The following is a 12,605-nucleotide window of genomic DNA, read 5'->3' as shown; positions in this document are numbered from 1 at the left end:
TTTTTTTTTAAAAGAAAATGCTAGAAAAAAAAGGGTTTTGGAGTTTACCTTTTTGAAGAGAAAGACCGGTTCTATTTTGCTTTAGACTATTAATAATTAATTAAAAATTTAAAGTTATTAACTATTTAAAACCGAGATGATTTTGAAAAAATCTCCCGCTTAAAACTTTTTTTTTTTTTAAAAGAAAATGCTAAAAAAAGAAAAGGGTTTTGGAGTTTACCTTTTGAAGAGTGGGCTTAGATTGACTTATTGAGACCGTTCTATTTTGCTTTTAGACTAATAATAATTAATTAAAAATTTAAAGTTATTAACTTATTTGTAGTATTTAATTATGCCATTATGGTTGGTAATTAGTAGTATCTTATTTTGAATAGTGTTTTGGCACAAAACTTCTAGTATTTGGATGAGTAATGATAATTTGATACTTTCATGTATTTGAATTTTCTTTCATTTGTATTATTATTATTTTTATTTTATGTGTCTATTTTTTTTTTTCCCACTTTTATAGAAAATCAAACTCCTTATCTATTATATTATTTATCATCGGTTTTACCGCTTTTTTTTACGTGATTATAATGTTATTATAATGCTTTAAACCCGGATGCCCCCGAGACGTTCCGCTTAAAACAACCTAACTAAGTTTTTTCAAGTATACCGTTTTAAACCCGGACAATGCCCTCCATTATTATGTAAGTACTGCCACTATTCGGCATAAAATATCACGCGTCTCGCTCTATTTTGCGAACGGAATAATCAAGCCACTATTCGGCTACGATTGCCCAACACATGGGTCAATCAACATCTCATATATATACACCCTACACAAGGGCCAATCATATCATATACACCCACACAGGGCAAATCACATGAGTTATGGTAGTCAGGTTCTAGGATTTTGGTTACGTAATTTATTCAGGTGTCATACATTTATGACTCATAATCATTCCACTGTATCACGTGTAGGTCAAATACATTATTGCACTAAGCCAAAATATTTAGAAATATCTCAATTATATCTCATAACCACTTTCCTTCTTTCACGTGCCAATATATTATTGCACTACGCCACACTCCCGTGGGAAAATATTCACCAATACTATACTACCTCATAGTAGCATCTCACATATATAATAATAGAGTGTTTATATAAATCTATGTCTCCAAAACTATTGCATTCAATATATATATCCCACATATTATATAGTGTCACAATATCCACGTCAAATCTTAATTAGATAAATGACAACCAAATTTATACAAGCTTTCACAGCATTTTAGCATTTGATTTGTCCATACAATTTACAACATAAAATGTAGCACAATTAAACAGTCCACAATCCACAAGCAAAGCCCACAGTCCACATATATATATATATATATATATGGGGCCGGCTAGGTAGACAGCCAAAAAGAAAACAGCAATCTTACAGCTTTTTTTGCGCCGTTGGATCACGTTTTCAGATTCGATCTAAATATCGAAATAGAGACTTTCGCTCATTCTCTCTCCTATTCCTCTCTCCAACAACGAAATCATTTCAGCAAATTCAACCCATTCCAACTCCAAAATCAACCCATTGTAGCTCCTCCAAAATCAAATTCTCCAAATTCAACCCATTTCAACCTCCAAAATCAACCCATTTCATCTCCAAATTTGCTTTAAGGTTCCAGCGATTCTACAAGCAACCGATCTCCCTGCTCCAATCAACCATTTCAGATCCAATCATCTCTTGCCAGCAACCCATTTAAACCTCCAAAATCAGCCCATCTCCCAGCTCCAATCTCTACAGGTTTCTAGTGATACTTCACTCATTGGTTGTTACGGATAAAGTGTATTACCTTCAGAGCGGGAGTGCAAGACTTGGATTTTGGTAAGTGTTAAATTCCATGTCAAATAAATTGTATTACCTTCTTAGGTTTGTTATGTTGGTTGAGTACAATCTCTCATTGTTTGTTGAAATGCTAGTTATTAGATGATGTTTTTTTATGATTATGATTGGTTTAAGGTTTGCCCATAGGCCATAGTCAGTGAAATAGTTACTAGCTTTATGGTACTTGAGATGATTTGGGGTGATGTGGGGTTTGGAGTAGGTAATATGTAGTTGAAGGGCGTACTATCTTTTTGGGTCAAAATTCAAGTGAAGTCGCAGGATAATTCGTTTGGAGCACTTTAGTTTCAGTTGGGTGTCATTCATGAGATGAGAAAAGTCCTTATTGTTTAGTTATTGCATGATGATCTTTTTTTTTGTTCTCTTGTATCGTTTTCATCTCAAAACATACATTTTTGTGTTTGGATAAGGTGTAAATTTTATTAAGTCAAAAAGTCACAACGGCCATAATAGCTCAGGGGCCTCAGGATGACCAATGCCAATCTCATATATCTTCAATGTCTGAAATAGCATAGTCTTCCAATCTGTGTAACTTTCAATTGGCTATATATAATAAGATTATCTATTATTGTGTTGAAAAAGAGTGTAAAATTTTGTGATTAATTCCTTGCTCTTGGTTGATGACCCAAGGACTTATTTATTATTCTATCACGCCGCTTTTGTTCATCTTTGAAATAAATTACCGCTTTATTGTAGACAGTGTGTTGTTTTTGAATCTCATCTTATTGGAGGTTATTGGTTTGCTTAGAAGTAGCATGACGAAGTCATTGCTGTGATGCAGAGCTATAAAGTTGGTCAAATAACTGACAGGGACTAAGTAACACAATCTGGAGAAATCTATTTCAGGGAAAACTGGAGTATTTGCATCATTGGAACAAAGGAGAATTGAGAAATCATTTAGAGGTAAGGGGTGCACGGTTATATTTCTATATGGTATAGCAATGTATTTGAGTATTTGACATGGTTTGGTTGCTAAGTTTTCAAATCGTCTGTTGACTTTTGAGAGTGTTCATCTATACTACTTTCCATTATGTCTGGCCTTCAAGTGTTGTTGAATCATCTTCTATGTATACAATGTCATTGGAAACTGGGTACTAATTACTATCTCTTTTGCTGTTCAGGTATCTGAAGTACCTAACAAAGAAGTATTTGAAGAAACACGGTGTAAGAGACTTGCTTCGGTGTGATTGCTTCCAACAAAGAACAGAATGTTTATGAGCTGAGGTACTTCAACATTGCTGAGAATGATGGGGAAGAGGAAGAATAAGAATGGCTTGTTTGAAGTTTTCTCTGGTTTAGGTTCATCTTTGTAGTTCCTTTTGAACCTGATTCATTTCATCAATTGTACTGTGCTAGCTATTTTAACTAATAGCCGATAGTGCGGATGATTATACTTGTGCACAATCTATGTTTTGGAAATTGAAGTGTACCAAATGACTTTTTTACTACTGCCAGAGCACTTCAAATATTGGTTGTGGTAAATGGGCTGCAGACTTCGGCTGTTTGAGTTAACTTGAGCAGAAGTGTACCGAATGGCTTAAACTTTGGTTGTTTGAGTTAACTGTAACCAACACGTATTTGAAGCTATAACAATAATTGCAGAGTTCACCATGTTTTCAAATTCAATTCACTGTACTCTACAAAACTTCAAATGTTGTAGACTTTATCTCTAACAGAAAGATTGGTGAAAGAGCAGAAACAAGTTTCTTGGATAGTACTAATGAAATTGTCTCGCTTGTAGTATTTATCTACTTGTAGCATTTGTAGTTGTGGTTGGTTCCATGTTCGATCTCCAACTTTTCTCTCATATGTAAAATCACGTTCTTATTATAATAAAAAAAAAACGGTTGATTGAGATTGTGCAATACGAATTGTGCAGGATGGTAATGTAGGCAAATGAATTATCGTTAAGTTGCAGCCTGATTAATGATAAATTGGACCACAATTTCGTTCATTTTAATACATCAATCTAATTACTTTATTCCTCTGAATGCTAATGCATACGTTGTTACTTGGATACATATCAGATTTTGGAGCTCGGTTGTTTGAAACTTGGACAACAGTTTGGAGCATAAATAGTACACAAGTACTAACAATTCCAATAGGGGGAAAATGAGCAAGCAATACCAGAATTTCTTTGTTGAGTTATCGTTCTTATTAATGGGAAATCTAAGTATTACAAGGGAAATTCTTTATTTTCTTCATCTCCCCTGCGTGAAACCAATCGAACATGCTCCCAGGGAAATCAGACCAGACGGCAATCTCAAGCTCTATTCCCTGGTGATTACATCTTTTCTAGAAGGTTTCAGTCACTCTTGTCATCAATGATGCACCATGTTTTCATCAACAAGCGCATCCAACAAGCCTCACAATGTCCTGTTAAATATTCTGTAAGATATTCCAGACAAGAAACAAGTCAGTATATAAAGAAATTCTCCCTAAATATTAAATGCTCAAATTCAGTGGTTCAAACACATTGTTGACTTTCATTTTGTATAGTCGTACTAACAAACATAAAAGGAGCTCAGCTCCTCTAACAAAAGCTTGTATGCTTAGGAGAACTTCAACTAGTTGGCTAATTCTCTTGCAGAAATTTGCATGGGATAACCCGTGGCACAAGTATATTTAGACATAGAACTTTGTCATACAAGTTCAAGAACTTAAGGATATATTACATGCCTCTTGGATTTTCAGCTATATGTAAAAGGTAGTTTACTTGTTCTCGGTGCAGGGGTTTGTTAGAGCATATATACAACCCTTTATCTCTCACACCAGATATTAGAATCTTGTGCGGATATTTTGATAAGTAATTTGTCACTATGTTTTCTAGAGTTTTCAAATGCAATTCACTAAGTTTTCTCCTTGTAGATCGAAAGTTGCGAAAGAACTTGAATTTGATCGCAGGAGTCGAGGGTACCATATACACATACTTGTCTAGATTCAAAAAAAGCACGTAACTTTGTGTCCATAAATAGGAAAGAACACTCGAGAGAAACAACAATATATGTCACTAATCAGTATAGAACACCTAAATCCGCAAAACAATATATAACACTAAGACCTACCGTCAAAAGGGTGGCTCATGGGACATTCTTTAAAATTCCCAAACTACAAACTTTGAAAATTCCCAAACTACAAATTCATAGTTTTACATAGTTTAAGTAGAAGCTACTAATCCTGCCATACAAAAAATAGAAAAACAGAAACATGGGGCTCATCAAACACAAAGGCAAAGTGATCTCATCAAACATGCCTTCACACATTGTCTAACAACAAAGAGGAAAACATTCATCTAATACCCCTCAAAGAAAAAGGATGTAGTGCTTCCGCGAATAAAAAGATCAAGATATAATATTGCACTAAACTGCCCAAGCAAAAATCCCATTGTATAAACAATACACGGGGGTATAGCCGTATAGTGTGGCAAAACTATAAATTCCATATCATAGCACCTTAAGAACCGGGCCAATCGGTAGCGGGACCCCACGTAATTGTTAACAAATTGTCAATTACCCTTATCATCCAGATTCACGGCAAAAAATATTGTCCTAAACAAAATAGAATTTAACACTTACCAAAATCCAAGTCTTGCACTCCCACTCAAGGTAATACACTTTATTCATAACAACCAATGAGTGAAGAATCGTTGGAAACCCGTAGAGATTGGAGCGGGAGATGGGTTGATTTTGGAGGTTTAAAATGGGTTCTTTGGCAAGAGATGATTGGATCTGAAATGGTTGATTGGAGCAGGGAGATCGGTTGTTGTTTGCTAGTGGGAAATTTCAAAATTTCAGATTTTGTGAGAACTGAAATTTGATTTTATGGGTTCAATTCAAATTTCGTTTTTTAATCTTGATCTGATCAGCTATGATCCAACGACTTGAATTTTGCTGTTTAGATGCTGTTTTGAAATCTGCTGTCTACCTAGCCTGCCCCTATAATTAGGTAATGACAAACAACGTTATATGTTTTACACACTTCTCACGTCCAATCTTAATTAGGTAATGACAAACAACGTTATATAATTTTCAACAATATTTTATTACTATATTTTTCCATATTCTTAAATATGAGAAAAACTGGAAAAAAAAAAAAAAAAAAAAAAAGTCAACATTCCACAGTCAACGGTCAATGGTCAAAGTCAACGGTCAAAGTCAACTGTCAATGGTCAACTGTCAAAGTCAAAGTCAACACTTTATGGTCAAAGTCAACACATCATGGTCGAAGTCAAACTGTCATTGTCAAAGTCAAACTGTCGTTTCTATGTTCAACAGGTTCATGGTCATAGCCATGGTTCATGGTTAAGGTCAAGGTGCATGGCTCATGGGCTCATGACCAAGGTAATGGTTCGGACCCAACTGGCCAAGCCCAAACCTTAGAACCCGGCTCCAAAAGTTTAAAACCAACTTATTTATTCCACCTGACCCAATTGGGGACATAAGGACCAGCCCACATAAATTAGAAACCGGCCCAAAGAAAACTAATAGAACTAGCCCAAAACAAAACAAACTAAAATCGGGCCCAAAACCAACTAGTTTTAGCCCAAACAACTTAACCTAAACTAGGCCCAAACTAAACCAAATAAAATCGGGCCCAACAACTAAAATAGAATCAGGCCTAAACCAAAACCGACCCACTTGGTCCCGACCCAAGCCCAAGCCTAAGTTGTCATCTCCTTCTTCCAGCAGCTCCACCAGCCACCAAAATTTTCTGACCACCAACTCTAACTTCATCAAACAGATTTTACTCCTTATCAAAAACCAAACACCTTTAATTAATACACCACACCCTTTTATCAAGTGTCGAGATCTCTCCCCAACTCTAGATCTCGACCACCATTAACGTCTGTCAAAGCTTCCTCTGCACCACTCGACAGCCCTCACGCACTCAAACACCCAAAACCAAACATCAACCTAATCATCCACAATCAAAAACGAAAAACCAACAATAACAGTTACATAAACTATTGCTGGCGATTTCTTGGTGCCGCCATTAACAAAGCTTCGACAGCTCGTCCAATCACCAACAACCAACCTCCAGCACTCACTCAAACCCCACTCATCCATTCTCACCCAACCAAGACAACTACCAATTAAAAGTGTATCGAACCCTTCCTCGACAGCGCTGCCATTAACGAATTCCACGCTCCCGCTTCGACAGCATCCAACCGACCTCCAATAACCTACATCAACCACTTGCACACTTGACCATGACATCAACCCCCAAATTTCAACCCACAAATACCCCAAATCCTCAGTTCAACTAAATAAAATATCTACCCCGCCACAATATCCCAATTCCCAGTTCGACGGTACCAATACAAATTTCCAGAGTTTCAAGTTTTAATAACACGACATATTTCAACTGAAAAGAAATCGACAGTAACAAGAATTTAATAAAATAAATCCATAAAATATCTACTCACTTTAACTAACAGCTCGACGAATCTTCCTAGTCCGAATCGTCGCACTCCACCCTCCAGCAAACGAGTTTCTATCTCTGCCTCCATTTTTATTATTTTTTTATTCTCCCAAAACCCTATTCTCCAGAACAATACGAATATATACTTGGGTTTGAAACCCAAGCCCAATACAGACTCGGGCCCAGAAATCAAGCCCGCATATCCCAAATCCAATCCAGCCGATTTTTAAATAAATAATTTAATTAATTAATAAATAGAAAAATACGTATTTTAAATACGGGCGTTACAGTTATAGTGTTGAGAGTTTTGGAAATATGTGAATATTAACGGGAGTTTTGTTTGAAACTGTAGATCATGGTTGAGACACGTAATGGTAATACTACTGGACCTGCAATGAACACTCCAATACAGATGTCAGGAGGACAGTTGAATCAGTTGTTGCAGGCTACGCAGAATAACCATCCTATTCAGGGAGATCCTTTTGCTAAGCGTAATAAGGAGTTTGGTACTCTTGGTGGACAGCGGTTTACTGGTGTTGGGAACGCGATCGCAGCGGAGTCTTGGATTCAAAGTTGTGAAAATGTATTTGAGCGTATGCAGCTTATTGAGGTACAGAAGCAGGAGTTGGCTGCTCACCAACTTGATGACGCTACTAGGTTTTGGTGGCGAGCTCTCACCCCTAGTCTGGACACTAGAACTTTGACTTGGGAGGACTTCAAGATTAGATTTGAGAGTAAGTTCATTCCTAAAGCAATAAAAGAGCAGTTGGCTTAACAGTTCTCTGAGTTGACTCAAGACGGGAAGTCTGTGACTGGGTATATGACCAAGTTTAATGAGTTATTGAGGTTTGCTCCCTATCTTGTGGATACTGATAAGAGAAAAAACCAAAAGTTCATACTTGGACTAGAGAGTTACTTGTCCAGCAAGTTGATTCCTTTTGATGGGGACACCTTTGATCGTGTGTTGGACTAGGCATTGAGATATGAAAAGCAGAATGCATCCCTAAGAGAGTCGACGGGGAAGAGGAAGTTTGGTGAGATACCAGTTGTTGGCCCTAGGCCTTTTGAGAGTAGGCAGCCAAATAGGTTTAGGCCTTATGATATTGCTCAGAGGGTCCGTTTCAGAGACCACCATCCCAGGGGTTTCAGGGAGGATTTCACCAGCAGGGTGTATTCTAACCCCAGGGAGAATGTGCACAGCAGGGTGGTTATAGGCCACCGGGGCAGCCTGGAGGCTATAGACCTAAGGGGAATCAATGGCCGAGGCAGGGTAACCAGTTTCAAGGTCGTGCTTCCGCTCTTCCATATCGACCAACAACGTTACTTTTACCTGCACCAGCACCAGCACTTAAAGCCATAGTTCCTATTGAAAGGGCTTGCTTGGAGTGTAAGCAGGTGGGTCATTTATCTCGTTATTGCCCTACCAAGCAGGGTAATCAGCAGAACAGAGCACCAGTCACTCGTGCTAGAGCCTATGCAGCTATGCCAAAACATGGGAATGTTAAAGGTACCTTTAGTTCATCTCAGTTTATATTTAGAGTTTTGTTTGATTCGAGTGCTTCACATTCTTTTATATCTCGTCAGTATGTTGAGAAGGAATGTTTTAAAACTACACCTTTATCTAAACGTTTGTGTGTTGAGACACCACTAGGAGGTTCTGTTACCTTATATGACGAGTGCAAAGGTTTTAAGTTGTATTTCTTAGACCGTGTCTTTGTGGTAGACTTGATAGTTTTGGGGTTTGAGGGTTTCCATTTCATACTTGGTATGGACTGGTTGACGCGTTATCAGGTTACCTTAGATTGTGCAAGGAGGGAAGTTATAGTGAATACACATGACATGTCGAGGTTGATTCACACTTGTGTTAGTAAGGAGGACTCGATGATGTCTAGTTTCTTGTGCTCTATAGAGATACCCACAAGGGATATCAGCAATGTAGAAGTAGTGAGAGACTTCGAAGATGTTTTTCAGGAGATTCCAGGGTTGCCACCCAAGAGGAAGGTGGAGTTTCGTATAGACTTGTTACCAAGGACTGCACCAGTTTTAAAGTCTACTTACCGGTTGGTGCATAAGCTATTGGACGAAATGAAAGTGCAAGTCAAGGAATTACTCAATAACGGGTAAGAGTTTAAGTTTTAGTGATTTTGTTTTTGGCTTAACCATATCTTTTGAGTATATGGGTTTGGATCTTTTAAGGTGTGTATGACCAGGTTCATACGACCGAGCAACTATAACTTTACCTGCTATTTTTGTTTCAAAGAAGGATGGTACTTTGAGGATGTGTGTTGACTTCAGGGATTTGAACCAGGGGAAAGGGGCTAAGGTATTTTCAAAGTTTGATTTAAGGACTGGTTATTATCATATGGGAGTTGAAGAGAAGAGTATTCCTTTGACGGCATTTAGAACTCTGTATGGTTTGTATGAGTTTTCTGTGATGCCTTTTGGGTTGATGAATGCACCTGCATTCTTTATGGACCTGATGAATTGTATTTTCAGGCCCTATTTGGATAAATTTGTGATTGTTTTCATTAATGACATTTTAGTGTATTCACAAAACACAGAAGAACATAAGATGCATTTGCAGATAGTGACACAGACGTTTAGAGAACAGAAGTTGTATGCTAAGTTTAGCAAGTGCCATTTTTGGGAAGAAGAAATTCGTTTATTGGGACATGTGGTATCTAGTGAGGGGATTGTTGTAGACCCTGAGAAGGTTGCTGCAGTGAAAGAATGGAAACAACCAACCACTGTTACAGAGATTGGGAGTTTCTTGGGGTTAGCTGGATATTATCGGAGATTTCTTGAGAACTTCTCGCTTATTGCAGCTCCGCTCATGAAGTTAACTAGGAAGGATGTGAAGTTTATGTGGACTAATGATTGTGAGAAAGCTTTCTTAGAATTGAAACAGAGGTTGACTACAGCTCCAATTCTAGTAATCCCGACTAGAGGTAGAAAACTAGTGGTTTTTACAAATGCTAGTGGAACTGATTTGGGTTGTGTGTTAATGCAAGACCAGAAGGTGGTGTCGTATGCTTCACGATAGTTGAAGATACACGAGAGACGTTATCCTACTCATGACCTGGAGTTAGCGGCAGTGGTTTTTACTTTGAAGGTGTGGAGGCATTATTTATATGGTGAGAAGTTCGAGCTTTACACAGATCACAAGAGTTTGAAGTATCTTTATTCACATAAATAGTTGAACATGAGACAGCAGAGATGGATGGAATTCATAAGTAGTTATGACTTCGAGATTCAGTATCACCCAGGCAAGGGCTATGTAGTTGCGGATACACTTAGTCGATTGCCTGGCCGGTGTTTTGACCACTCTTATGGTGCAAGAGTGGAAGAGTTTAGAGACTATAGCAGCTTATGGCGTTCGGACTACACCAGGTACAGATGAGGGATATATATGCAGTTTGGAGGTTAGGCCAGTGATTTTCAGTAGAGTGATTGTCATGCAGCACAGAGACTGATTTCTTTTGAGTCGGTTAGATGATCTGGTCATTGATATTTTAGATGAGTGTCCGTCTGATTGGGCAGTTGATTCTGAGGGAGGATTAAGATTTCATGGGAGATTGTGTGTACCAGATGATGCAGAGTTAAAGAAGGAGATATTATATGAAGCTCATCGTTCTCGGTTTACAATTCATCCTAGAGGAACGAAGATGTACCATGACTTGAAGAGGACCTTTTGGTGGGAAGGGATGAAAAGAGATGTCGGAGAATATATTTCTTAGGGTTTAACTTGTCAACAGGTTAAAGCAGAACATCAGAGGCCTTCTGGATTATTACAACCATTAGAGATACCGATGTGGAAATGGGAGCACATTTCTATGGATTTTATTGATGGCTTGCCTAAGTCTCGGAGAGGTAATGAATCTATTTGGGTTATTGTTGATCGTTTAACGAAGTCTGCTTATTTCATTCCTATTGACGTGCGTAGAAATACAGATAAGTTGGTTTCCTTGTACATTCGGGAAGTGGTTAGGTTACATGGGATTCCAGTGAGTATTGTTTCAGATCGAGATCCTTTATTCACTTCCGAGTTTTGGAAGGGTTTTCAGCATGCTATGGGTACTAGTTTGGCGATAGTACTGCTTATCATCCTCAGACAGATGAACAAACGGAGATGGTGAATCAGATATTAGAAGATATGTTACGGTCTTATGTAATGGATTTTGGTGGAGGATGGGAGGAGCATTTGCCTTTGGTGGAGTTTACATATAATAACAGTTTCTAGTCGAGCATTGCTATGGCACCCTTTGAGGCTTTGTATGGGCGTCCATGTCCATCACCTGCTTGTTGGGCAGACGTGGGAGATCGAGTATTACTTGGGCCTGAGATAGTGAAAGAGACATCTGAACAGATTAAAGTCATTAGAGAAAGGATTAAGACAACACAAAGTAGGCAAAAAAATTATGCAGATTTGAAGAGGAAATGGGTTGAGTTTTCTGTAGGCGATTTTGTGTTTTTGAAGGTTTCCCCTATAAAAGGAGTTATGAGGTTTGGCATGAAAGGAAAGTTGAGTCCACGGTATATTGGACCATATAAGATAGTAGCCTCCGTTGGTAGTTTGGCGTACCGTCTTGCTTTGCCGCCTAACTTAGCGATGATTCATGATGTCTTCCATGTGTCTATACTATGGAAATGTGTGAAAGATCCTACCGAGGTTGTTCAGCAAACAGAGCTAGAGTTGAACGATGATGTAACTTTTATAGTGAGGCCTATCACGATAGTAGATAGGGATGTGAAACACCTTAGGAGGAGGATTGTAAACTTAGTAAAAGTGCAGTGGAGTGAAAGGGAAAATGATGTGACTTGGGAACTTGAAGATAAAGTAAGACAGATGCATCCTGAGCTTTTCTCTGACACTCTACCATGAATCTCGGGACGAGATCCTTTTAAGGTGTGTATATTATAACACCTCATTTATTTCTTTTATTTTTCCTAGTATAATAATAATAATAATAATAATAGATAATAGATAATAGATAATAGATAAAACAAAAATAGGATAAACATTTGTTAAGGATAGGAAACCCCGTAGGTTAAGAGATAAACCTTCCTTCCTTGTTTTTCGCGGGGTTTTAAAAACAAAAAGGAGTTTGCACGGAGAGTTTGGAAAACACAGAGAGTTTTACACAGAAAAAGGGAGAGTTTTATTGAGAGAGGAAAATGAAGTTTTTTTGGAAATCTACTGATAGCTAGCTGATAGTCAGAGCGTACTACGGGCGAGTAGAGAATACATCACTTCACTGAACATGAAATTTCTTACTCTTATTACTCTTACGGCCTGTT

The 12,605-nt window shown here is 37.9% G+C and overlaps 2 protein-coding genes and 1 long non-coding RNA gene across 6 annotated transcripts; all 3 read left to right on the top strand.

Moving 5' to 3' along the window:
* The first annotated feature begins 1,497 nt into the window (after nt 1-1,497).
* LOC147503291 (uncharacterized) lies at nt 1,498-3,494 on the top strand. Of its 4 annotated transcripts, none has more exons than XR_015220160.1 (3): nt 1,498-1,868; nt 2,618-2,789; nt 3,008-3,494. It is a non-coding gene; the product is annotated as an uncharacterized LOC147503291 (long non-coding RNA). The 4 variants fall into 4 exon arrangements; XR_015220159.1 differs by having other exon boundaries at nt 1,501-1,868; nt 2,638-2,789; XR_015220157.1 differs by having other exon boundaries at nt 1,504-1,868; nt 2,635-2,789.
* Nucleotides 3,495-7,662: 4,168 nt separating this feature from the next.
* Nucleotides 7,663-10,350, top strand: LOC147503290 (uncharacterized). The gene is made up of 6 exons (XM_086604773.1): nt 7,663-8,058; nt 8,281-8,421; nt 8,511-9,026; nt 9,099-9,427; nt 9,603-9,721; nt 9,869-10,350. The coding sequence occupies exons 1-6, from the start codon at nt 7,663-7,665 to the stop codon at nt 10,348-10,350; spliced, it is 1,983 nt and encodes a 660-aa protein (XP_086460899.1).
* A 1,455-nt stretch (nt 10,351-11,805) lies between these two features.
* Nucleotides 11,806-12,189, top strand: LOC147503289 (uncharacterized). The gene has a single exon (XM_086604771.1). It carries the CDS (start codon nt 11,806-11,808, stop codon nt 12,187-12,189), a length of 384 nt encoding a protein of 127 aa, XP_086460897.1.
* Nucleotides 12,190-12,605: the final 416 nt, after the last annotated feature.

The sequence above is a fragment of the Coptis chinensis genome, chromosome 4 (genome assembly GCF_015680905.1).
Source record: "Coptis chinensis isolate HL-2020 chromosome 4, ASM1568090v1, whole genome shotgun sequence".
Classification (NCBI taxonomy): Eukaryota; Viridiplantae; Streptophyta; class Magnoliopsida; order Ranunculales; family Ranunculaceae; genus Coptis; species Coptis chinensis.
Note: the sequence above shows the minus strand (reverse complement) of the source record. Positions and strands in the feature narration are given on the sequence as shown.

Bases quoted from the DNA above. Each gene is read 5' to 3' on its own strand.
- LOC147503290 (XM_086604773.1), top strand. From the start codon at position 7,663: ATGGTTGAGACACGTAATGGTAATACTACTGGACCTGCAATGAACACT. The intron at 9,428-9,602 runs GTAAGAGTTTAA...TGTTGACTTCAG, and splicing joins AAGGAATTACTCAATAACGG to GGATTTGAACCAGGGGAAAG. The intron at 9,722-9,868 runs GTTTGTATGAGT...CACAAAACACAG, and splicing joins GGCATTTAGAACTCTGTATG to AAGAACATAAGATGCATTTG.
- LOC147503289 (XM_086604771.1), top strand. From the start codon at position 11,806: ATGAGGTTTGGCATGAAAGGAAAGTTGAGTCCACGGTATATTGGACCA.